The 27891-nt window shown below is 42.0% G+C and overlaps 1 protein-coding gene across 1 annotated transcript; it reads left to right on the forward strand.

The window, feature by feature from the left end:
* The first annotated feature begins 501 nt into the window (after positions 1-501).
* On the forward strand, positions 502-26962 carry SLC13A2 (solute carrier family 13 member 2). The gene is made up of 12 exons (XM_075263573.1): positions 502-615; positions 12184-12312; positions 13429-13565; positions 14237-14544; positions 15676-15865; positions 17515-17637; positions 19359-19580; positions 20837-20937; positions 22701-22822; positions 24428-24589; positions 25921-26058; positions 26520-26962. The coding sequence occupies exons 1-12, from the start codon at positions 514-516 to the stop codon at positions 26646-26648; spliced, it is 1863 nt and encodes a 620-aa protein (XP_075119674.1). The 5' UTR covers positions 502-513; the 3' UTR covers positions 26649-26962.
* Positions 26963-27891: the final 929 nt, after the last annotated feature.

A 27891-nucleotide genomic window follows, 5' to 3' on the forward strand; every position in this document is an offset into this window, starting at 1 on the left:
CACTTCTTACTGATGTTGGTTTCGTCAGCGTCATTATGTGTCATGGCGCCAGCCTGACCCACATGATGCCTATGACTTCATTGATGAGGCCCCTAAGACCGACACCAGAGCCCAGGGAAGGTGAGTAAGACTCCGGGGCACCCTATGTTTGTTGGCCCCGTAACAGCCACTATGTTCCTGTTAAATACCCCTACACAGCACTATTAGTGATTTGGAACTGCAAGTAGAAGTGAACTAATGTGCAAGACTGCGAGACCAGAGAGGGCTCGGCACTGACACTTATCTAAGACATTGATTTATGACTGATAAACAGTTAACTTTTCACGTGCTTTGTTATCTATTATTGGCATGAATATAATATAGTCATCCTGATGTCAACACCTTCCTTATTGGCAGATAGGTAGACTGCAAGAATAATGAGAAACACCCACAATTACACAGGAGCTTCTCACCGGGTATATAAGTGCCTGTCACAAACTTGTCTTCCCTTCAGTACAATTATTTTCTAGCATCATGGGGTTCACCTGGAGATGGCTGCTGGCAAACAGAAAATACTTTATTATCTTTCTGCTCCCAATATTTATCCTTCCATTTCCCCTGGTGGTGCAAACAAAGGTAAGTACTACTTTTAAGAACAATGTCTGTGTGTAGGAACAGATACTGCCAGTGATATATAACCTTAGTATTTTGCTTGCTTACCACTGAACGGGGATCAGTAACATTTGCCTGGGATGTGTGACATGTGTATGCATATGAATACATAAAATATTACCATAGGCAATTAAAATTGGAAAAAGTTGTCCAAAAAACCAAACAAAGGTAAGTACTACTTTTAAGAACAATGTCTGTGTGTAGGAACAGATACTGCCAGTGATATATAACCTTAGTATTTTGCTTGCTTACCACTGAACAGGGATCAGTAACATTTGCCTGGGATGTGTGACATGTGTATGCATATGAATACATAAAATATTACCATAGGCAATTAAAATTGGAAAAAGTTGTCCAAAAAACCTTGTTGATGTGTAAAAGCTAAGTGCTTTGTGCTACTGTAATGGTTTACATGGAAGACATTTATAGTGTGTGCTCACCTGTAGTCATGGATGTCTTCATCTACTTTCAGGGAAGGAAACATTTGGTAAATTGTCTTCACTGAGTGTCCTGAACTTGCAAAGTTGGATTTACTATTCATTGATTTTAATTTGTACATAGTGTACATGTAAAAAGCAAAGAGTGCACTTAGAACCCCTTGTCAGCAAGGTGACATTATGCAGACCACCATCATAACTATACACCATCCAATAGATCTACCATTTCCTTGAAAAAGCTGTTTTTAGAAATATGCAAATGAGGCACATGGGCCATCATAGCTGTTGGATAGGAAAAGGTTGTCGGGGCGGAGAGCCCATGTATTCTGCACTCTTCTCAAGGAGAGCCTATCAAAGCCTAAGGGGTGTAATACTCAAATCCTGCACTTTAGGTTTAGCAATTGGTGCAGGTCTCAGCTATCAAAACTTTTCACATGTCATTATACACAATCCAGTCACATTAATGTGACCACCTATCAAAATCCAGAATAACCACCGTTGGTAGAGCGGACCGCTGCGAGAAGAGAGGGGATGTTGTGATGATGTCACTGAGATGTTGAGCCATGCCGATTCCAGTGCTGTGTCCAGCTCCGCTAGGTTACATGGTTGAGCATCCATGGCACGAACAACCCGATTGAGGTGGTCCAACAGATTCTCGATTGGGTTCAAGTCCAGGGAATTTGCTGGCCAAGGGAGTACGGTAAACTCATCCTGGTGCTCCTCGAACCATCCATGTACACTGTGAGCTTTATATTGTCCTGATGGTAGATGCCATCATCCTGAGGAAAAACAATTGGCATGTAGGGGTGAACATGGTCCGCAAGGATAGATGCATACTTGTGTTGATCCATCATGCCTTCCACAATGATGAGTGCACCCAGATGGCTGATGACGCGCCTTCTGCGATTGGTGATGTCAAAAGTAGGCGGTGGTCACATTAATATGACTGGACAGTGTAACATGTCCAACATTTTATAAAATGATAGGTATACTATCTCTGCAACAAATCTGTTCGCCAGAATATCATCAGATTTAAATTTGTAGACATTTTTGCAAATATAAGTAATTAAAATGTTTCAGAGTTTTATAGATTTTCTCCAAACGTGATAACCTATCAAGACATCTGTTGTCTTGATAGGTTACCACTAGATACAACCATGATTGCATAACCTATGGTTTAGGACTTCTCAGAAAGCCAGCCATGATTTCCTTATTGTGGCCGGGTTATCTTCTCATATACGTAGTGTTCCTGCCTGATAACTTGTCTACAATAAGGAAATCATGACTGGATTTCTGATAAGTCTCAGAGCAAAGAAATTTTCAGAATTCATGGTCATATCCATTGGCAATTTATCAAGACAATAGATGTGACCACTAAGATGTTTAGAAAAAAATCTTTAAAACTCTGCAAAATTTACATTCTATTTGAATTTTCAAAAAATGTTTAATTTTTAATTGTCTACAAATTAATATATTGTTATGTTCATGAGAAGACCTTAACAATACCTTCCTACATGTGTACAGTGATAAAAACATAAACAATATTGTAAACTTGTAATAGGCAAGGCAAATGAATGTGCTAAAAATGCTGAAATGCCCTCTGGTATCCTAAATTAACCAAAGATTGGGCACCCCGGTCCTTCTCACTGTGCGTCTGTAGTGTAGTGGTCTAAGAAACAGACACAACTCACTTCACAGTGTTCTTGTAACTAGCACTTTACTGAGGTAGACATTATCCCGCCAAAGAGTGGGGCAACACAGTGCCTCAGTGGTTAACACTTCAGCCTTGTAGCGTTGGAGACCTGGGTTCGAATCCCGCCAGGTACAACATCTGCAAGGAGTTTGTATGTTCTCTCTGTGTTTGCATGGATTTCCTCCCATTCTACAAAGACATACTGATAGGAAAATAAATGTACATTGTGATCCCTATATGGGGCTCACAATCCACATTAAAAAACCCAAAACCAACAGTTCACTCGACAGTAGACACCGGGAACGCTCTGAATTTCTTAGCATTAGTAGCCGTCCTGAAGCAGCTCACAGCAATTGGCCTATTCAACTTAGCCCCTGCAGGTACCGCTTCTGACTCTTGTTACGGTAATCACGGCTTTGTTTTTACGGAGTTCACTCTGTAGCCAAAATGACATGTCGCCTGTATTCTATGTTTCAGTATGATTCCAGGGACACCAAATTTCTATAGTTTTATTTACATTTTTACCCCGTAACAAAGATCTAAAGCTTTGCAAAAAAAAAAAAGTTTTTTCTTAATGAGGACCTTTCACCTCCTGGGACACATGCGGTGTAATACACCGCTAGAAAGCCGACAGTGCGCTGAATTCAGCGCACTATTGGCTTTCCCGTTCTGTGCGCCCGGTGAAGAGCTATCGTTGCCGGTACCGTAGCTCTTCACTGTCAGAAGGGGGTTTCTGAAGTCAGTCAGGAACACCCTTCCTCACAGTAGCTTCTATTGCGCTGTACTGTGAGAGGGGGCGTTACTTACCATCCAGCCATGACAATGAGTGGTGAGGAACGCCCCCCCAAGTCCTCGTCTATGGACGGGAACTATCAAGAGGAGAGGGAGGCATTCCTCACCGTCTCACAGTACAGCGCAATAGACGCTACTGTGAGGATGGGCGTTCCTGACTGACTTCAAAAATGCCCTTCTGACAGTGAAGAGCTACCACACCGATAGGTCTCCATCGGGGGCACAGAACGTGAAAGCTGAATTCAGCGCACTGTCAAATTTCCAGCCGTGTATAAAACCGCATGTGCCCCAGGAGGTGAAAGGTCCTCTTTAAAGTCGCCATATTCTGACACCCATAACTTTTTTTTTTATATTTCTGTATACGGGGCTGCATAATACTTTTACGTGTACTTTTTAGTTACACCATTTTGAAGAATGTTTATTACTTTCATCCAAATTTTTATCAGAGGCAAAACATTGAAAAAACGGCGGTTTGGCACTTTTGCTTTCCCATTATGGCGTTCACCGTATGGGGAAAATATTTTTACGTATTTGTAGACTGATTGTTTTTGGACACAGGGATACCTAATGTGCAGGTGTTTCACAGTACTGAAGTACTTTTCTAGGTGTTCTAGGGAAAGGGGGTGATTTGAATTTTTTATATTTTTTATTTATTTTTTTACTTAAAAAATTTCTAGCACTTATTAGAACCCCTAGGGGGTCGTGAACCCCTGCGTGTTTGATCAATAATGCAATGCATTGCAAAATAATGGTACTTTTAAGATAATGAGAGATGGGTCTGGGAGACTTCAAAAGGCTCCCGGTTGTCATAATAATGGGACACCGGCCCTGGAGCTTACTCTAGGTGCCAGTGATCCCATGCAAAATGGCGCCTCAGTATAATACAGCAGAGACCCGGCAGCTATGATGGCGGCCGCATATTGAAGTACCCAATATCTGCCGTACAATTACGACAGATGTTGGGAATTAAATTTGATTAAATTTGGCATTGCCCATGCACTCCTGGTTAGTTGGGACTGTTTTGTTGTCCTCACTACACCATGATGTGTCATGTGATTATGGTTGACATTCACACTTTTCTAAATAACACCATGTCTGGGGTTCTAAAGTCCCTGACCATAGAAAGTTCCTGCGGCTGACTGTGACCCCTAAAACTCAGCAAAATTTTTAATTACTCATATTTGCAAAAATGTATAACTTTTACTAGTCTATACATTTAAATATGGTTATGTTTATGGGAAAACCCCTTAAAGGGCAGAGGAAGAGAATGGACATTTCCCCTTTAAGGGCAGAGGAAGAGAATGAAGATTCGGACGACATGCCATTCCACCTCATTCTTTTTTGTAAAAAAAAATCATAAAAATAATTCCTATAACGGCATATGGATTTTACTTTGGTCTGCCCCTCTATACGCCAAAATAGAGAATAGCTCCCATTCTAGCAGACTCGGTCAGTCCTTGAAATCCTTGGATGGATATTCCTAGCTTTCCCAAGCAAATTCTGCTTTTTGCTAGGGATGCTACAAGTAGGACCCGCGGTGATCAGCTGACTACTGCCACTGTAGTCTGAAAAGGGTTTGTCCACTATTGAGACAATCACCTTAAAATGTTAGTAGGTTCATTCAGAAAGACACAAACTCATTGAGTCCACCCTTTTATCTCAACGTTATTGAATGGAAACTTCATTATATCCATTTCCCAGAGATGTTTTTATATACACAATCCAGTCATATTAATGTGACCACCTGTCAAAATCCAGAATAACCCCCTTTGGCAGAGCGGACCACTGCGAGACGTGCCGGGAGAGAGGGGATGTTGTGATGATGTCACTGGGATGTTGAGCCATGCCGACTTCAGTGTCGTGTCCAGCTCTGCTAGGTTACGTGGTTGAGGATCCATGACGCAAACAACCCGATCGAGGTGGTCCAACAGATTCTCGATTGGGTTCAAGTCCAGGGAATTTGCTGGCTAAGGGAGTCCGGTAAACTCATCCTGGTGCTCCCCGAACCATGCACGTACACTGCGAGCTTTATGACACATCGCATTGTCCTGCTGGTCGATGCCATCATCCTGAGGAAAAAGATTTTGCATGTAGGGGTGAACATGGTCCGCAAGGATAGATGCATACTTCTGTTGATCCATCGTGCCTTCCACAATGATGAGTGCACCCAGATGGCTGATGACACGCGCCTTCTGCGATTGGTTATTTAACGTTGACGTCAAAAGTAGGTGGTGGTCACATTAATATGACTGGACTGTGTAAGAGGCTGTGAACAGATTTAGCGCCATTCAGTAGAGTAAGAGTTTCGCTTACTAAATATTACAATGAGGATGAGGCTATTTTTATTTAGATAATTGTCCATTAAACATAATGTCATCTAAGCTTACAAAATTATTGGGTAGTTGTGCCAGGGATTATGAAGTAATAAGTGCAGCAATTACACGACTAGTAGAAGTATTATCCACATGCAATAGCCCAAAAAATTCCACAGTAACACTTAAATATGTTTTCCTAAAAAAAACTAAGTGAACCCTGTGCAACCCTGGAATAAATGCAAAAATTTAGCTTTTTTTTGGATCCAAGTCACAATTATAGACAAAAATGGTGTTGAACTGGAATACAAGAAGATCCATTGGGGGGTCCAGAGTCTATGACAATAATGGTCCGGGAAAGGAGGCCTTATTATGAAGAGTTCTACGGTCTACTTCATAGGGGTTGTTGAAGGGTGGGCCCCCGGAGTCATTCTAACTGGTGGTCCCAAAGAACCTCAGTATGACACTGGACAAACACAATCTAGCTAAACTAATAACACACCAATAACTGTTGTGTTCATTCATCAGTATTTCTGGGATGACTGACAGAACCAGGTACAGAAAGCTCTGTATGCTATGTAATGGTCGACTCCCCCCCCCCCCCGCATTTCTGCGCGCTCTATTATGCCCCACAGTGGCCCCTGCACATAGTATCATGCCCCATAGTGGCCCCTGCACACAGTATTATGCTCCACTGTGGACGCCCATGAACATTTATTATACTCTGGGGTCTTTTCAGACCACAGAGTATAATAATCGGAGACCCAGGGGGATAAAAACATAAAAAAACACTGTTACTTACCTATCCCCGGCTCCATTGCTCTCTCCGCTGCTGTCGACCATCTTCATTGACGTCCGGGACGTCATCTGACCAGGGGGCCTGGGTTGCGACACGTATGGACGCAGGTCCCGGTCATGGGACGTCAGGGACATCACGCAAGTAGGCCCGAAGCCTGCCTGAAAGGTAAGTAACACTGTTTTTTATGTTCTTTACCTCTCTTGGGCCTCTGATCATTATACTCAGGGGTCCGAAAAGACCCCTGAGTATAATAGTGCTTGTGGGGCCACGGTGTCACTTACCGATCCCAGCCCCTGCCAGGATCAGTAAGTAAGTAGGGCCCGTTACCGGCTGGAGTAACTTCAGCCGGTATCAACCTATTAAAAAAAATAAAAAACCGCAGCGGTAGCGGCTGTCGCCGAGCCCCCTAATGTCCCAGACCCTGTGGCAGCCGCTACCGCCACTACCCCAGTAGTTACACCCCTGTGAATATCACATGTGAATATAAGAAACTTCGTAATATTATTAGAATTCAGCAATTAGAACAGCAACCAGAGACACCCAGAAATCACTCCAAACACTGCTAAAGGTATACGGGTGCACTTATTAACTCATTACTAGCACTAACAGACCTTTTTAGGTGTAATCGGTTTTTATTGAGTTTTATAAGAAACAAGGTAAATGCACAGTACAGAATACAGGCAATGGTGTGAACCACATAACAAGCGCTTGTGCTAGTGTACAGGCAAGTCCAAAAACAGGCAAGGTAGGAGAAGAACAGGGGTAAGAGAAAGAGGGAAGATACCAGGGGGCACACAGACATCGAGGGGGGAAACAAGAAGAGAGGGCAGAGGTCGCCAGGGCAGAGGGGAAGAGAGACCGGGGAGGATTATGAGAAAAGGCTAGACTCCCGGAACAGCTGCCAGAGGGTGTGAATGTGAATTTTTAAACCTTCACTCAATTGCATTGCAGTTTACTGTAATTCTTGGACATCAATCTCAGATTTCTGCTGCAGATTTGCAGATTGCAAATTGATCTTCAGGAATCACATAAAGTTAATTGCAGAAGCCGCTGGCGAAACTCAGGACCCCCATTCTCGTGGTCAGTGGGGGTCAGGCATACCCTTATACCCTGTTCCATATACAGGAGATAAATCTTGTCTGTGGGAAATATCCTTTGATAAAGTAATAGATTTATCTATCTGAGACAGTCAGCAATCTTAAGTTAGTCTCTTGGTATCTATGTAAAAGATAAGCTCTTTGGACTTTGCCTTCTATCTACTCTTTCTGCATTTTGTGAACTTCACCTCACTATACTTTTGAACTTTTGAAACAAGATCCTTCTGTTGTTCGTTGCATAATCTATTGTGGAGTTTTCCAGGATGTTGATCTATATCAGATTGGTGGGGATCCGACACCAGGGACCCCCACACATTATCTGATTGAAGAGACCATGGGATTCGGGTCAGTGCTTCATCCTCTTCACTGAATACCTAGGAATGTTGGTTCGATATGGGCAAACTACTTCATCATGAACCGGTTCAGCCTGAATATCCCAAATACCTCATTTTTTAGTGAACTCGTATAAGTGTGGATTTGTTTTGGACAAACTAAAATGGCCAAATCGGGGACGAATCAGGGGCTTCTGATCCATTCTGTTACAATGCACGGGTGATTATAGAGTTCCATGTCATTGGAACAGAATGAATCAGAATTCCCCATAGAAGTTAATGCATAACCAGTGGCGTAACTACGAATGGCGGGGCCACGTGGCGAATCTTTGACATGGGGCCTTCACCGACCGACGCCGAAGACCCCAACCAACACCCCCCCCACACATTCCTGTGCACATTATTATGCCCCATTGTTGCCCCTGCACACAGCATTATACCCCATAGTGGCCCCTTCACCCAGTATTATGCCCCATAGTGGCCCCTGCACACAGCATTATACCCCATAGTTGCCCCATCACCCAGTATTATCCCCCATAGTGGCCCCATCACCCAGTATTAAGCCCCATAGTGGCCCCATCACCCAGTATTATGCTCCATTGTGGAAACCCATTAACAATTATTATACTCTGGGGTCTTTTCAGACTTCAGAGTATAATAAACGGAGACCGAGAGGGGGATACAAACATAAACACTGTTACTTACCTATTCCTGTGCTCCCCGCTGTCGGCTATCTTCAATGACGTCAGGGACGTCATGTGACCAGGGGCCTGCGTTGCGACGCATAATGACGCAGGCCTGGACGTCACACAAGTAGGCCCCGAAGCCTTCGTGGAGAGTGGAGAGGTAATTAACACTGTTTGTTATGTTTGCTTACCTCTCCCGGGCCTCCGATCATTATACTTGGGGGTCTGAAAAGACCCCCGAATATAATAATGATATTTACGGGGCCCGCAGTGTTACTTACCGATCTCGGCCCCTGCCAGGATCAGTAAGTAGGTGGGAGTATCGGCTGGAGTAACTCCAGCTGGTAACGGTCTGTCGCCGAGTCCCCTAATGTCCCGGGCCCTGTGGCAGCTGCCTCTGCTGCTTCCCCGGTAGTTACTCCACTGTGCATAACAGAATGTATCTGAGTGTTATCCGAGTACATTCTGCTGCAAACTTGCCCCCACATCAGAAGCACACTCAATAGTGTGCATGTGGCCTAAGAATTACCTTTATAATACTTCTTAATTACATTAAAATAATAAGCTTACATCGATGTCTGGCTTGTCATGAAAGAAATGTAAAAGAACTTTGCGGACCTTGGAACTTCCTCCAAATGCACCATTAGGCTGTATTCACACAGAGTAACGCCAGGCGTTTTTTGTGTGTTTTTTGCACATAGCGCCGCGTTAACGCCGCGTTAACGCCGCGTATACGCCGCGTTAACGCCGGTCAACGCCACCGCAAAATAGCGCCGCGTTAACGCCGCGTATACGCGGCGTTAACGCGGCGCTATGTGCAAAAAGCACACAAAAAACGCCTGGCGTTACTCTGTGTGAATACAGCCTTTAGGGTGCATTCACACTGAGTAAACGCTAGCTTATTCTGAACGTAAAACACGTTCAGAATAAGCGGCGTCTAAAGCAGCTCCATTCATTTCTATGGGAGCGGGGATACGAGCGCTCCTCATAGAAATGAATGGGCTGCTTCTTTCACTCCGTGCAGTCCCATTGAAGTGAATGGGGAGTGCCGGCGTATACGGCAAGCTCTGCTCATGCCGGAGCGTACACGCCGGCACTCCCCATTCACTTCAATGGGACTGCACGGAGTGAAAGAAGCAGCCCATTCATTTCTATGGGGAGCGCTCGTATGAACGTGTTTTACGTTCAGAATAAGCTAGCGTTTACTCAGTGTGAATTCACCCTTATATTGTTGCAATAAAAGTAATTACCTTGACTCTAATGCATTATGAAACGGTTGGTAAACACAACTATTAATTTTATAGAGGTATCTGTATACAGAATGCAGTCAGAGTTACACTTATTTGTGTATTCAGTGAGATTTCTAAAATTTACATTTACCTAATTGATAATGAGTTCCATCAGGGTCAACCTATAACCCTACAACATTGATCCACAGAAATGCAAAAATCATGCAAAAGTCAATTAAATAGTATGCAGAATAAATCTCTGGATCAATGCCTCATTTCTGTAACATCTACTCCCTATAAGGCCCGACTCACATCTGCAAATGGGTCATTCCATTCCCCTATCCACATGAAATATGCAGAGAGAAATGTCCTGCAAGCAGCACTTTTCTTTCCACATATTTCATGTGGAGACCACACGGACCCCATTATAATCTATGGAGTCCACGGGTCTGCCCACCAATATTCTGGCACTGACCCTGTTGCTAAAGAGTCTCGAGAGAAGATGAAGTACACCCTGCATGACCTCGCAACTGCCGCAACGTGAAAGGTTGAAAGTCACAGGCTACAGACAACTGATACGTGAAGCCATCTTCTCCCTTGTCAATGCCAAAAATGGAAACCAAGTAGTAGTAAATCCCCCGAAAACAATAAAATCCCTTATACTGTATTAGTAAATCATTAGTTAGAACCATGAAATGTCGATGTGAATGCAAATCCCTCTACAAGGGAACAAGGCAGTATATGTCTTTATGCTATATATCTGCTACTTTTAATATTATTGTAATTAGAAAACCAAGTTAAAAAACTAAAACAAGAATTTGAAATCTATAAGTTACCTTTAAGAGAAGATGTTATAAAATTCAGTGTAAATATGTTTTCTGTCCACTTTTCAGGATATTTTCTTCATTTTAATCTTTGAAAAGGGGAAAGGTAGGAGAGAGACAGCTAGAAAAGACAATCAAATAATTGCTGCTGCACTCTACCACGCTATGCACTTGTACCACTGATAGGCTTGTAGATAAGAGGCTAACAGTGCACAGAAGGATGCAATATCCTTGGAGAAGTAAGTAGTTATATATATATATATATATATATATATATATTTTACTTTTAATTTATTAGAGAAGATACAATGACTAAGCAAGCATTCATCTTACAACATACTGTACAGTAACCAGTTTGTCTGGCTAGACTGGGATGTAGAGTCTTAGGAACCTAAGGGTTGATTTTCATACATTAAGGTCTGGACAAAGGTATGAACTTTATTGTAGCTGTATTGCCAAATGATGGTGCCCAGAATATTCATGAGTTGGCTTACTGGCAGTGCTGACAGGACCACACAAACTGGACCAAATGTGGAGCATGAAAACCAAGAATGGACTTGTAGCTTGAACAAGGAGCATAGACATCAAGAACAGACAAGGAGACAAAAATATGAAGGAGAATAGATATGGGGTGCAGCCACAAAATGAATGTGGTATCAGATCTGAGTATCAGATGAATGTGGTATCAGATCATAGTCACAGGCACAGGATTGGAACATGGGCTAGAATGTAGCCAAGATCACCAGATCAGTGAACTGTGCACTGACATTCAGGCAAACGAATGGGGGAACTATCTGGGTTTGCATAGCAAAAGCCAACCAAAGAAGCTGCGTAGCAACAAATCATATATCTCATGCATGCATATGTACTTATCTATCATATCTAAAAATATAGCACAAAGGGTGCAACATAAAATTATGCAATTTTGTAGATTACATCCTCACCTTCAAGGTTCCAGCCCTAAACATCAGGATTGCCTGAGATCATGTGTGGGTTTTATTAGTATAGCAGACATACATATTTTATAGCATTGCTTACTGTGTAATTCTACAGAATTCCAATACATTGATTTTTGTTTTACTACTTTACTTAATACAGTTATCCAGAATTTTAGGTATACTCATGTATGCACAATGTAACTTGATAAGACCTACTTGCTATTTACTGGATATTTGTATTATCAGAGAGACTGAATTTAGCTTTTGCAGACCATGTTAGTGACACAGCAGAGGTCCATATAACCCTGCCATACAACATTACGGGCTCTTATATTTGGGATTTCACCCCTGTAGGACTATGTACTAATGATTTTTCTTTACCTCTATATGCAGGAGGCGAGCTGTGGATATGTGATCATTGTAATGGCTCTATTCTGGTGCACAGAGGCGCTCCCACTCGCTGTTACAGCCCTTTTCCCAGTAGTCCTGTTTCCAATGATGGGTATCATGGATTCAACAGCAGTAAGATACCATAACTTCTCTCATACAATAAGTCCTTGTTATTGTTTGTGCAATTAAAATTTACAATAACTTTCCAATATATGTTCTAGATCTCTGCTTGCTATTATTCATTCATTCTATTACTTCCAGTGGATAAAAATTAGTCTGTAGCCATGTGATATACAGTCCTCCATGGTCATGTGATATACAGTCCATGGTCATGTGATATATGGTCGATGGTCATGTAATGTATAGTCCATGTTCATGTGATGTACACACATCTTTGCTTCTGTCCAGGCCAGGCCAGGGTACACTGCACACTATGTCCCAATGCTGAAGAACATGTTCTGGCGTTTTTTAGCAGTGGAATATAACATGCATTGTCCCCTGGAGTCTGAAGCAGTCTGGATGGGTGAGTAAAGCATTGGCTACTACCTATTAAACTAGACCATTAGGTAGCAGCCAATTTAGAAAAAAAATGGTGCCATAACAAAACCCACCTCTGCGGCCCCCCTGATCTCTGGGGCCTGACACCATTGCATGACTTGTGTTCTTCCTTATCCTTCTCCTTTGTCCAACATACTGATTTCTCAATGCTATGTAAAGATGTATATGCTACATGTCTATTTGCCTACATCCAGTTCTAGTTCTATGAATGGCTTACTATGTCATAATTTTAGCCTTTAGATAGCTGCCTAACATTTCACTGTGTCAACATCAAAAAAATGGAGTAATATACTGTGTTGGGGCCAAAAAAGGTGGAAACATTTTGTATGGGGAGCAAAAGAAAAGGGCAATATTATGTGTGGGGCCAAAAAGGTGGTAGCATTATATATGGGGGCCAAAAAAGGTACATTATACTGTGTTGGTGACAGTAAAAGGGGAAATATATTGTTATTAGGCCTGTAAGAGGGGTAATATACTGTACAGGCCAATATGGGAGCCAGTACTATGGTGGCCAGCAATGGGGCCTTATACTATGTGGGGATGTGATGTCTCACCACACTCAATGACTTAGACCTAGGTGGGTTCGGTTTGTCCTAATATAAATGATTTGGTCTTCACGGATCTGAAGAAATCTCCTGCAAAACACTATGTAGTTAAAATAACCAAATCATCTCACTGCTTTCTTTTCAGACCTGCAGTCAATATCTGAAGGATACTAACATGTTATTTATTGGAGGGATATTGGTGGCCGTCTCTGTTGAAATCTGGAATTTGCACAAGAGGATAGCATTGAGGGTATTGCTGATTGTTGGAGTCAAACCTGCTCTGTGAGTGTTTGCCCTATGAGATTTGTCTGTGCACCTGGGACACTGGGGGGTGAATTCTAAAAGTGAGGATTTCTGGGACCCCAAAGAATATTGAAGATCCTTTTCTATTGGCTACAAGGAACATAGGTTGCACTAGAGGACCTGGCATGGACATATATTACATAAGCAACCTGTTCATTTTAATGGCAACTGTGTAATTCTTCATTCCCCCTGTAGGGGTGCTGTAGGAATTTTGAACCTTTATTGCTGAGTTTTAGCACCATTGACAGCTGATTATATGGGAACTCAGCAGTGAAACTCCCTTTAATCACATTATTTTTAAAGGGATTCTACCATTAAAGCAACTTTTTTTCTAATTACCACGTCGGAATAGCCTTAAGAAAGGCTATTCGTCTCCTACCTTTAGATGTGGTCTCCGTCGCGCCGTTCCTTAGAAATACCGGTACTTACCGGTATGCTAATGGGGAAAATGTAACATGTCCATAAGGGAAATGAACATGCTTCGTTTTTCAAAAACATACACATTTTGGAAAAATCAGCCTTTCTACAACATTTTGTATTTCTGCGTTTTTTCTGAGACTTTAAAACGCTGCATTTTTTTCCACCGTGTGTGACTTTGAACTAAAACCGGTTTCATTGAACTTCACATTGTTTGTTCATTTTCCTTCTAGGTTGCTTCTGGGATTTATGATTGTTACAGCTTTCTTATCTATGTGGATTAGTAATACTGCAACATCAGCCATGATGATACCAATTGCGCAGGCTGTGCTTGAGCAACTTTATAGCTCTGAGGAAAAAATAAATGAGATTTCTGTTGACCCAGCAGAGAAGAGTGAGATCCAGCTGAACGGAAATGTCAACCAGCAAAATGAGGATGTCAAAGTAGCCCCAAATAATGAACCAAATGGGAACATAAATCAGACATTTGAAATGCAGGAAAAATACGTGACCGATGCAGAGCCTACAAAACCAGAGAAAAGTAAGTTCTGAACATATCTACTATATGTATTACATTATGTGCATAGTATGTGTTGCAAACTAGCAGTTTTGGTTTTTAAAGGGGTTTTCTGGGCAAAAAAAAATCATTTTTAAAAACCTATTAATAGGTTGATAAGTGCACCCAAATACCTTTAGCGGTGTTTTGAGGGTTTTCTGTGTTTCTCTGGGAGCTCCTGGCATCTTCTGCATTTATTATCAAGAAAGGCAACAGGAAGTGCAGCCATATTGTAACATCTCTGCCTGCTCGGGTCTCTGCGCCACCTTCTGCTCGCGTGCTGTGGTGCAGGAGGTGTGTGCAGTTTGATAATTTTCTTAGAGTTTTTAGTTGCACTGTGTGAACACGGCTCTAGTTCTGTAATTGAATTTGCACCGCACCCGTCTTCTGCCCTTGTCTGCCTCAGTCCGTGAAGTAGTTAAATTTGGTCTTGCCCTGTGATTGACAGCCTGCCTTCCTGTCAGGTCCAGGGCGGGTTCATCCTCCCTTATTTAGTCTTGGCTCACATTCACACTGGTGCCTGTTATTGCCTTGTGCTTGCTGGCTTCTCTTGCTGTTAATTTACTTGTATTCTTAATCCTGACCTTTGGCTTTCCCTACTGACTATTCTTTTGGACTTGCTCGACTGTTACCGAACCCTGGCTAGCTGACCTCCATTTGTTGTTGTCCGTCTTGTCTGCGTTTTGTGTGTCACATATATAGGAAGGGATCGTCTTCTAGTTGCCGCCTATTACATAGGATAGGGCCTGGCAAGAGGAAGGGACAGTGGGGGGGCTTCAGCTTAGGGCTCACTGTCCCTTGTGCCCCTTCCTCCAGGGTTCTCCAGCAGCTTCTGGGGAATTGTCATCTAGCAATTCCCTAACACACACACATACAGTATATATATATATATATATATATATATATATATATATATATATATATATATATACACACATTGTGTTTGCTTCTGAATCTTCTTTGTCACTAAATTCCGTTAATTCTCTAAATGAATATTTACCCCTTTGCTTTAGATATATGACAGTTGTCAATTCTGTATTAAATATCTTTTTTAAAGATTTAAATTTTTTATTTTTAATACTTTTCTATTTTTTTTTTCAAACTTTCTCCTTTTAGATTCCACATTAGTTGAAATTGATCTAGAAGATGACAAGCTGAAGAAGGAGAAGCAGGCTCGCAGGTTACAGAAACACCAAAAACTCTGCAAAGGGATGAGTCTGTGTGTTTGCTATTCTGCCAGCATTGGTGGCATTGCAACACTAACCGGCACCACACCCAACCTTGTCATGAAAGGACAGATGGACGAGTAGGTACTTGTATTTGTCAAGCTGAGCTAAAGTGCATGCCTTAAAAATTCTGTTGTCGTTATTAAATAATACCATGTAATCCAGAAATTCCAGCTAGATCTCCCATTCATTAATATCGTATTTTATTTGTATATTGATGGAATAGCAGACTGGTTGGAAAGAGTGGATTGGATGAATGTCATATTATTTCCACCAGGAATCTCAATATCAAACAGCCACAATGCATTGTAGGGGGCATTATGCGGCGTATACCTTTATATGGTCCACCATTTCCTTGAAAAAGCAATTTTGTATAAGCATGTAAATGAGGCTTAAGTGTAATGGAGGCTTTTCAAGGTATACCTACCAGTAGGGTTGAGCCGATCTTGAGATTTCAAGATCAATTTTAAAATCCGATTTCCTATCATTTTCCAGCCGATCTCGATCCCGATCTTGAACGTGAAATTTGCTCGATCGCCGATCGAAATCCAATCTTTTCCGATCCTTGAGATAACCTCCGATCTCGATCCCACTGGAAAAGATCGGGTCAGAATTCCGATCGCGATCGTGAAATTTACTCGATTGCCGATCAGAATCTGATCTTTTCCAATCCCGATCGCTCAACCCTACCTACCAGTTATTAAAACCAAAGGTGTACAATGGCACCTTGGAGATAGAGGCCCAGGGTAGAATACAGACAATACAAGGCCCCTTTGCAGGAACAGTATATGGGTCTCTTTTTATTCCATATCTTATCAAAGAGCACCGCTCCTATGTTTGTCTGGCAACGTATTAGAAATTGCTGGCCATGAAATTCAATAGTTTAGTAGGAAACTGATTTATGGTGACAGTGGGTCCCTTTACCTGCTGGGGCCATCTGCAGCTGCACAGGTTGCACCAATGTACATCTGTCACTGTATAAGGGTCACATCCCCTTAGCTGCTACTGTAAGTGAAGGACTGGAACCATTTGGGTGGTAAAAATGTGCACAATACGTTATTGCCTGGTGATGGTAGGAAGTTGGAGGATATTAAAACTAAGTAAGCACCATAGTGAGCTTTACTATAAAGATTTCACCATTATTTGTACACCAAATTGCCTTTTTAATAATTCATATCAATTATCTAAAGCATTTTACTTAAAAGCTAATATCAGTATTTATTATGGAACGAAGGCCGGGGTAAAAGAAATTACCTTAGGTTACTCTTCCTGGCAGTCTAAATATATTACATGTAACATTAAGAGACCTCTGTTGTGTAAACAGAGAGAGGGAAATGCCCTTTGGACATGCTGAGGATCATAATAACAGATGAGGCGTCACTTTATCATTAATAACTAACAGGTAAAAGCAACTCTGTTTCCACAACTAAGAAGAATCAAAACAGAAAATGTAATCAATATATAAGTGGACTGTAATAATGTGTATGTACATATTTAAATGTGCGTGTATATTAATATGTATATATTTATGTACTTTCTTCCATCATATGTGTTACTTTTTACAGCTTAAACTTGGAGATTTCTGCTGCAGATTATCCTGAATGCATTTTAGTGGGGTTAAGACCCGGCTTTTCTTTGCAGGGCTCAGGACACACAACTCCCAGGAGAGAAGCCAAGACAATGGAAACTACCAAGTAATGGATCTTGAATGTACTTTATTCTTTTTCAGACTGTTCCCTGAAAACAACAACGTCATCAATTTTGCTTCATGGTTTGGCTTCTCCTTCCCCACGATGATCATTCTGCTTGCTCTTGCCTGGATATGGCTGCAGATCCTGTTCCTGGGAACTAAGTTTGTAATTTTAATTTTCTAAGTAAATGCAAGGAAGAAAAATAATGTAAAATTAACCTTATCATTGCTGATATAATAATAGACTGGAACATATGATTTTTTTTTTTTTTTTTACTGCTTGGCTAGAAGTGAATGGTAACAAATGTATGGGCTGCATACCGTATAGGATCTCGTAGAAGATCCCACTAGAGACTAACTTACAATCATCTGGTCACTTACATAATCCATTGCAATACTTATATAGTGCAATGTATTATACTGAGTCTCAAATCCTGACAGGCTTTCTATTAGGCCATATCTTCATTAGGGGCCCAGCTACCGGATAAAGGCATCGCAGGCCTGTGATTTTGTTTGCTTCAGACCGTTTGGACACTAATGGCTTAGTTGATTTATTGCCACATTCCGTGTACTAGTAGGGTCAGTGCACACAGAGTTTTTGGGTGCTTATTTTGATGCTAAATCTGCCCCCAAAAAGCCTCCCAATAGAACTCTTTTGGGAGACTTTTTTTGGAGGCTGATTTTGAGGCGGATTCCGCATCAAAATCAGCGCCAAAAAACTCAGTGCGCACTACCCCGTAGCCTGTTATCTTGAAGCAAACCAGTGTTAAAAAAGATTCTTGACTCCCACTATAGCAGAGGTAGTGTCAGTGCACACAGAGTTTTTTGGCACAGATTTTGACGGTAAATCCGCTTCAAAATCAGCCTCCAAAAAAAGCCTCCCAATAGAGTTCTATTGTGAGGCTTTTTTTGGAGGCTAATTTTGATGCAGATTCAGCGTCAAAATCAGGTCCAAAAAACTCTGTGTGCACTGACGCTTAGTTGTGTGTGTTTTTCAGCATCTTTCTCCTCCCCCTCCCCTCTCCATAGACTAAAATGTGAAAAGTAACTCAGACTGTCAAATGGGCATGGAAACATATTTCTTAAAGATGATGTTAGGGAATTGCTAGGACAGCAATTCCCCGGTAGTTGTTGGACTCTGAGACGGGACACAAGAGACAGTGAGCCCTAAGCTGAAGCCCCCAACTGACCCTTCCTATTGCCAGGCCCTATCCTACGTAATAGGCGGCAACCACAAGACAGTCCCTTCCTGTATAAGTGAGACACAAAACGCAGACAAGACGGACAACAACAAAGGGAGGTCAGCTAGCCAAGGGTAAGTAACAGTCGAGCGATGCAGTGCCAAATCGGAGTCCAAAGAATAGTCAGTGAGGAAAGCCAAAGGTCAAGGATAAGAATGCAAGCAAAACAGGGACAGCAAGGAGCAAGTATACACAAGGCAATAGCAAGCACTGGTGTGAATGAGAGCCAAGATAAAATAGGGGAAGAAGAAGCTGCCCCTGGAGTTGACAGGAAGGCGGCTGGCAATCACAGGCAAGACAAAATTAACTACTTAATGGATAGAGGTAACAAGAGCAGAAGACGGATGTGGTGCAAATACAATCACAGAACTAGAACCGAGTTCACACAGTGCGACCAAAAACTTTAAGCCAAGAACCAAACTGCACACGCCTCCTGCGCCGCAGCATGCGAGCAGAGGGAGGTGCAGTGATCCGAACAGGCAGAGATGTTACAGATGATCTATGACAAAGTTTCTTATATTCCCCTACGCTAGCCATTTTGGAAAACCTGTTTTATACCTGGAGATATGCTTTCAGGTTACCTGTAACAGTATATTTTGGGTACACTATTATTCCTGCTCAACTTGTGTGTTCTCTTCCTAGATTTAAGAAAAACTTTGGCTGTGGTGGAAAACCTGAAGAAAAGGAAAAAGAGAAGCGGGCGTATAAAGTGATCTCTACTGAGCACAAAAAGCTTGGACCTATGACCTTTGCAGAAATCTGTGTTCTGGTTCTGTTCGTCTTGCTGGTTCTTCTTTGGTTTTCAAGGGATCCAGGTTTCATGCCAGGATGGGCAACTATTAGTTTTAACAAAGGTGGAAAAGAGTAAGTATATGTGCAAGACATCTACAACGTATTACCACCTTACATGGAGCAAACATTACATTTCTTTGCTAAAAGAAAACTACATATTACATTAAAAATATAATTTTATAGGGACATAAAAAGTTTTTTTGCTGCTTTACAGGAATAATTTAATACAATTTACAATTTATTACAATTTACTAATATACCTGAATTATGAAAGCGGTGCGATTGTCCAGATTTGAGGCCCTCTCTTGTAGCCTGGAAGCTCCAGTTCTACATTTGTTTCGACCAAGACAAAAAGTTACAACCCCCTCTCTGTGTAACCCAAGACTCCTCAAAATGCTGATAAAATACAACATAGACTGAAATATTATTAAGTAATTAAAAATGTGGCTACTTTCGATCTTTAAAACTCTTTAAATTTCCTATCGACCTTCAAGCTAATTTGCAGTGCACTATCTGCTGCTAGGGAAGGTTTATCCATAGATACCATCCAAAAGATAGCTTCACAGGGAGTGGACGGAGGTTCTCTTCTTTCTTCACATAGAGAATAGAGAAGGGAAGGGTTGATCCTCCTTATAGCCCCTGCAATTGTCTGAACATTCTTACAGCTTACAATGTAATAAAAGTTCTTTATGTAATAGTATCTACTTCTGGGTGTGTGAGTGATTACAGACGGGATATTATTCAGACAACAAGCAACTTTACTGATTGTGCTCATACATGTTTTCCTGTGTTTTGTCTGCTTGCCTTCATGTGTATACCTTGTATTTCCACTGTTCCTGGGTCTCCTATATTATGGTTATTTTGTCTTTTTTCATCTATTTGTTTGCTATTGTACAGTTACTCCTGGCAGAATGGGAAAACTGTATCAGTAGTGGATATTGAAGGGGCTGACTGCTCCTTATTGTATAAGCAGACAGCCTCAGAGGCAAAAGCAAAATGTGCTGCAGCCATAATGGGGATATTAGCATCAGAAAAACTGATAAGACACCATTTGTGAAGGTTTATACAGACATAGAACAGACTCCCCAACAAGACCCTGCAGATATTTAAACTTTTTATGAAAACTTAGGTCCCCTTTAAGCATTCTGGTATTGTGTGAATAAACATCTATGCTATACACCCCAAGGAACACAATATAAAAATTGACTATCAATATGCCTTATTAGTGTTCTAAAACGTCATATAAATCATGTGTTTTTCCATTATATACTGTTTCAAATTTGTAAATACTTATGTCCGAAAGATATCATTTTCCTTATCTTTTTTAGGTATGTCACAGATGCAACCGTCGCTGTATTTGTAGCTCTCATGTTGTTTTTATTTCCTTCTGAGTTACCCTCATTTAAGCTCCAAGAACCCGAGCAGGAAGGTAACTCTCATAGATTTTACCTTTTTTGTGGTTTTTCAATAACTTTTGTTGTGTTGTGTGATGAGATTCTGCTGCAGCAAGTTATCAGTGTTAAGTTAGGGTCCATTCACACAGAGAAAAATGGTGAGGAATTTGGTGTGGAATTTCAACTTCTGAAAAAAAAGCCTCCCATTGACTTCAATGGGTTCCTGTGCTGAAATTCCACACCAAATTCCTCACCATTTTCCTCCGTGTCATTGCACAGCAGAGTGCCCTAGTTACAGTACATCAGTGGTACCCTCAACACAAGTGTATTTTCTTTCCACACATCCAGCCTGAAACTGTATTGGTGGGGAGAGATTTTTAATTCCAGGTTTGTAGTGTATCTATGGTATTTCTGACTTAGATTTGGCCTGAGAGTTTGGAATCCGGCTCTGAAAATGCATGACAATTCTGCAAAACCATGGGAATTCCACCCACGTGAATGTTACTTAAGACTTACATCTTCCATTGGCTCCATTTACTGCATCCACTGATGGTGGACTGCATGCTCTGTAACTTGGCACCTCTTCTAGTGGCACTTTGGGCAGCCTATAATGTATGCCCCTATGTAACCCCTTCATGCTATATATTGTATATAATACATACAGTGAATGAAGAAGTTTAATCAGTGGTGTAACAAGTGTCTTGTGGGCCTGGGTGCAAACTTTCAACTGGGCCAGGGAAGGTGAAAAAAAAATAACAAACACTAATACTCACCTTGCCTCACCTTTCCTGGGCATACTGGCTCTGGTTGTCTTGAGCATCTTCAGCCATCTTGCTGACATCCCTGCTGAGGCCTGTGATTGGTCCTCAGCGGTCATGTGGGAGCGCACTGATGTCATTACACTGCCGCACCTCATGTGACAGCTGGGGCCTAATCACAGGCCTTAGTCACAAGACAGAGAGGACGCTGAGCCCAGGAGAGGTGAGTATAACTATTTATTATATTAAGTCACCTCCCCTGGGCTAGTATGTATAGCGGTCGGGGAACCAGGCTTTCCCCCGACCGCTGTCATAATTGTACGGGGCCCGGGCCATCTCCGATAGGTCGCAGGCCCCATACCTTGCCGGGCCGGTCACACTCCCTGTGTTATGCCCCTGGGTTTAGTATCCTTTTATTAGATACAAGCCCTCCCTGTTGTTTTCGGTAGCTCGCCTTGACTTGGATTTGTCGTACTCCTCAGTAATAAAACGATGTCAGATTCTGCAGAAATGATCAGATAAGGGATAGTGCAAATACGTTTTTCCTGACTTTGCATTTTCATGTTCTTATCGATCACTTATGATCATAATTGATGAGTGTAGAAAGAATCTTCTACTGTGTAAACCAATAAAGTACTGATGTCAAGCCCGGGCAGAAAATAGTGCTTACTTGTTAAAAAGAAGATTATCTGACTATAAAGGGCAATATCTGTCCTGAGATGTAAGCGCGAGATAAACTTTCCTCTAAAGAACGCAGCAAATGTTTAAACCCTTCTAAATGATTTTAACCCTGAACTCTAATATCTGTACATAGCGAGAGGTTCTGGTATAAAGTCCTGGACTTTATATAATAAGTTCCTTCTAAAGAATCCTATTTGTCTCTTAAAGGGAAAAAATTTACGAAGTCAATAAAAACTATTACTGATCTGGTAAATTCCCTGCTGCCCCAGCACCACCATATTGATGGTTTCTACCAGTCTTGTTGACTTCTTTTTTTGAGTAAACACACTTGATATTTTTTATTGCTATATTTCATCTAGGACAGAAACGCAAATATCGCCCCCCTCCACCACTTTTGGACTGGAAGACTGTGAATCAGAAGATGCCATGGAGCATTGTCATTCTTTTAGGAGGAGGATTTGCCCTGGCTAAAGGCAGCGAGGTAAGTAATACACCCATGAAAACCACTTGTGAAATATCAAGTATTGCTATGTACAATTATTGAGAATGCAAAGATCTGAACTGGTAGGGGATAATGATTAGAATACCCCTCAATGCCCTTAAAACATACCTAAATGTTGCATCAAATTCAATTAGAGAAAAATGCTTCCTTCACCTGTTATTAGGGTTGAGCCGATCTTGAGATTTCAGGACCGTTTTTAAAATCCGATTTCCGATCATTTTCCATTTGAATCCCGATCTCAATTCTGATCCTAATGCAAGTCATTGGGATTTTTTTTAATGATCAAGGATCGGATTTTAAAAACGATCCTATTCACTACACAGCATGGAGTCCAAAAATTGAACATTTTCATTTTTGGACTCCACGCTGTGTAGCGAGTAAAAAAAAAAATCCACCAGCTACTTAGTCCCCTAGGTGTCCGCTTACCTGCACAAATCCGCTGCCGCTCCCCGTTCTTCTCACTCCTCTTTCTCATTCACATGCCTTCAGAGCGCCGTGTGCGCCCCCGCCTCCCTGGGCTAGTGTTAGAGACGCTGGGAGTAGGCGGGGCTTGTTGTCACTTAGGAGAGTGTAGGCGGGCAAAGGGTGGGGAGATGTGAGTGCATCCCCTCCTAGAACCCGCCCACACTCTCCTAAGCCGCCTTCTTACAGCATCTCTAACACTAGCCTAGGGAGGTGGGGGCGCGCACGGCACTCTGAAAGGCATGTGAATGAGAGAGAAGAGGAGCGAGAAGAATGGGGAGTGGCAGCGGCAGTGGATCTGTGCAGGTAAGTTGAGCGATCGGGATCGGAATTCCTTTACTTATCTTTTTTAGGCGGGATCGGAACCCGATTGCGATCGTGAAATTTACTCGATCGCCAATCGGGATCCGATCTTTTCCGGTCTCGATCGCTTCCCCGATTCACTTCCCCTGCACTGATCGCTGCATCTGAATCCACTCATGAAATCCATACTCTGCTGTCTGCAAAAATACAAACTCAGCCCTTAAAAGTCTATGGAGAGGTGAGGGGGGAGGAGGAGAGCAGACAGAGATGAGATAAGTATTGGTCTTAAATCTTGTATGAGAGGGTAGTACACCGAGGAGCTAAACAGTTATGTTACATTCAGTATGTAGAATGGAGTCCGAGGCTTCTTTGTCAAATTTATATTCTATTTCAGATTTCAGATATTCATGAACTTACATTGAAACCTCACAACACACAATATTCCTCAATATCAGATGTTAGAAATTTCTGACTCAGTTGAGTCCAGCATGCATGTGCATGGGGTAATCAGGAAAAATAGAGACCTGTTCACACAGCAGAATTATGTTCAGATTTTGAGGAGGATTCCAACTAAAAATCTGTTCCAAATACTGCTCTGATTTTTCCTCCTATTGATTTTCTGCCACTAATTCCTCTTCCATCTTAGCCATATGAATATACCCTGTCTAAAGTGTATGAGCAGCTTTTAAAAGGAGTCTATTATTACCCCCCCAAACATATTCAACTGTTAGGCCTGGGCTTTATACAGATCGAGAATGGACACAAGAGACGTTACGCAACAATATAATAAATACACTTTTACGTTTTATATTTTTTTAGGAATCAGGATTATCCACTTGGCTTGGAGATAAATTGACACCACTACAGAGTATTCCCCCTGTAGCCATCGCACTGGTCTTGTGCTTGCTGGTTGCTACATTTACTGAATGTACCAGTAATGTGGCCACAACAACGCTTTTCTTACCCATCTTGGCGTCCATGGTATGTTCTCTATCAAAATACTAAAGAAAACCCATCACCTTTATAATGTATTTTTTAGGATGACCATTATAGTCACTGGCAAAGTCTTGTGAAGCTGCCTATCAACATCTAAGTGTAATTTCAGCATATGCCATGGCATGGCGCTATTCTTTCACTAAGATCAGTTTATTATCACAGTCAGCAGGGGTCCATCAGTCAGACCACCACTAGCTGGACATTGGTAACAGGTCTTAGTGACTTACCCATGTCTGATGGTTGAGGGGATATTGTCACTCCATAGGGAGAGAGCCACAATTTAGGTGTGTGGAGTCTTATTAAGCCATGAGCTCTCCACTGCAAAGGAACATGGGAAGAATATGCAAATCTGACTTCCATGATGTAATTAGGATGCCAGTGCCTCAAGTATGCACACCAATAGAGGGCCGAGAAGGTCGGCATGATGTTAAAGGGAGCGCCCTCTATAGGTTTGATTGACTGAGACTCTGTCTTCCTAATTACATCATGGAAGATAGACTTGCACATTCTCAGTCAGCGCCCTCTATTGGTGTGCAGTCTTGAGGCACTGTCTTCCTAATTACATCATGGAAGTCAGATTTGCATATTCTTCCCATGTTCCATGTCTGATGCGACAATGTATGTGGAAGGAAGGCCTGTCCTGAGCAGCTTCTTCTCTAGTACACTCCCAGTCAGTACACACTGATGAATGGAGACTTTGTATCCCTAATATAAAAATCTAATATCATTTTAAAACTATGATAGATTATTTTTTTTATAGCTCCTTATTTCTGTTTCTATTCATCATTACAGCTTGTAATCTAGAGCTTGTGTGATACATAATAGGTATGGTTATGGTATGTAATAGACACACCATAGACCATAACCATAGACAGCATCAAACAGCGACAGGCTCCCACGTCATAAAGAACTATGGCAATGTTTGCTGTTTTCCCCACCATTGTTGGTAATCTCTGCCCCCCCCCCCGGAATTTGTGGGTATTATATGGCAAGGTGCTTGCCTCATCGTATATTAGTTGCACCCTCCGAGCACCTGAATGGAAATCTGCGCCAGCTCCTCGTTTCCTAAAAACTCATGGATGGATTTATTAAGAGCCACCTCCCTCTCATAACCAATTGTGTTGGTGTACACACTGTTACATACATTTGGGTATGCTCAAACCCTGCTTTCCAGGGTAGGATATTTTCCGATCTGATCTATAATAATAAGGGATACTGTTTCTGTTTCATGCTACTGATATATAGGACTGTATGGTAACTGGGATATGATATAATATTCAATCAATTAAAAACTCATCTTCTTTTTTATCCCATAGGCAAAGGCGATCCATCTGAACCCATTATATATAATGCTTCCATGCACTCTATCTGCCTCACTTGCATTCATGTTACCAGTCGCCACACCTCCTAATGCCATAGCTTTCTCATACGGGCAGCTGAAGGTTGTTGATATGGTAGGTATCTCCTTTACCGATTTGCACTAAGCCTAATCTAGTTTAGCGTATGTTCCTTGTGTATACATCAGCTGTATACATTTAGGTCTAGGTAGCTGTGAAATCACTGCTAGTGATAGTGGAGTGCCTGTAGGTGGCGCTGGAATCCACCGTAGAGGTTCACGACAATCCTTACACACAAGTCTACGTTTACTAACAATGACTATTCATACACCAGCTCAAAAATAAGTTCATTGTTCCGTTTGGTATAAGTAAGTTGCAACAAACGGCTCTTAATAAATTCAGCACAATTTGGAGCAAACAATAACCACAGAACAATAGAGAAAAACTCCTGACCACAGGCATAAGATATTTAGCTGCTATAAACTTGGCGAATACTTTTTATGTAAATTCACAGCCAGACATGAAATTATTCCATCATGATATTTGATATACTGAATTTATTTGTATCCTCTTTGCAGGCGAAGGCGGGATTTTTGCTGAATGTCCTAGGAGTTCTTGTTATCACGTTGGCCATTAACAGTTGGGGGTTTTATATGTTTGATCTCGGTACTTTCCCTGATTGGGCAAACTCTACAAAAAAGCCATAGTGATTATACACTTGCCAACACGGATGGACACTTGGGTCCTAGTTGTTTCTAAGGATCCTGCTATGTTATGTAATATCGTCTCGTCAGGACTGCTCAGGACCCTGGACATAGAGTGGAAAGACACCCACAAAGGGGCGCTGTACACACCAGCAAATGAGAAGTCACATGACTTTGATGTCCAGAATGTTCTCCTACCTCTGAGGCTGCGGAGTATGCTAGTCGTGGACGAGACTGTCTTGTAAGAGAGGAACACCCGCTAGATGATACATTGTACTGTTTATGGATTTAACTTAAAATAAACTTATACCTTTTTACATTTGTGTTTTTGAGTTTTTTAATAAATGCTGCCGTGATTGACAATAGTGTAAATACAGAGCTAAAGGTCTTTGACGTGATATAATCTGGAATGTAAAGACTGATTTGTGATTTGCTACATCCAGATTTTACTAAAAGGGTTTCCCAGTGGCGTAACTAGGAATGGCGGGGCCCCGTGGCGAACTTTTGACATGCCCCCCCCCCCCCCAACCGACACCGAAGACCTCGACCGACCCCCTCCTCCGCACTCTATTATGTCCCGTAGTGGCCCTGCACACAGTATTATGTCCCTTAGTGGCTCTGCACACAGTATTATCCCCAATAGTGGCCCCTGCACACAGTATTATCCCCCATAGTGGCCCCTGTACACAGTATTATGCCCCATAGTGGCCCCTGCACACAGTATTATCCCCAATAGTGGCCCCTGCACACAGTATTATCCCCCATAGTGGCCCCTGTACACAGTATTATGCTCCATAGTGGCCCCTGCACTCAGTATTATCCCCCATAGTGGCCCCTGTACAAAGTATTATGTCCGTTGGTGGCCCCTGCACACAGTATTATCCCCCATAGTGGCCCCTGTACACAGTATTATGTCCCATAGTGGCCCCTGCACACAGTATTATAGCCCATAGTGGCCCCTGCACACAGTATTATCCCCCATAGTGAACACCCATAAACAATTATTATACTCTGGGGTCTTTTCAGACCCCAGAGTATAATAATCGGAGACCCGGGGGAATAAAAACATAAATAATTACAGTTTCTTACCTGTCCCCCGGCTCCTACGCTGTCTTCTCCGCTGCCGTCCTTCTTCTATGACGTCAGACGTCACATGACCCGGGAAGCAGGCCGGGAAGGAGGCCTGGCCAGGATCATGGAGAGGTAAGTAACAGTGTTTGTTACGTTCCCTTACCTCTCCTGGTCT

Source organism: Leptodactylus fuscus, chromosome 2 (genome assembly GCF_031893055.1).
Source record: "Leptodactylus fuscus isolate aLepFus1 chromosome 2, aLepFus1.hap2, whole genome shotgun sequence".
In the NCBI taxonomy this organism is placed as follows: domain Eukaryota; kingdom Metazoa; phylum Chordata; class Amphibia; order Anura; family Leptodactylidae; genus Leptodactylus; species Leptodactylus fuscus.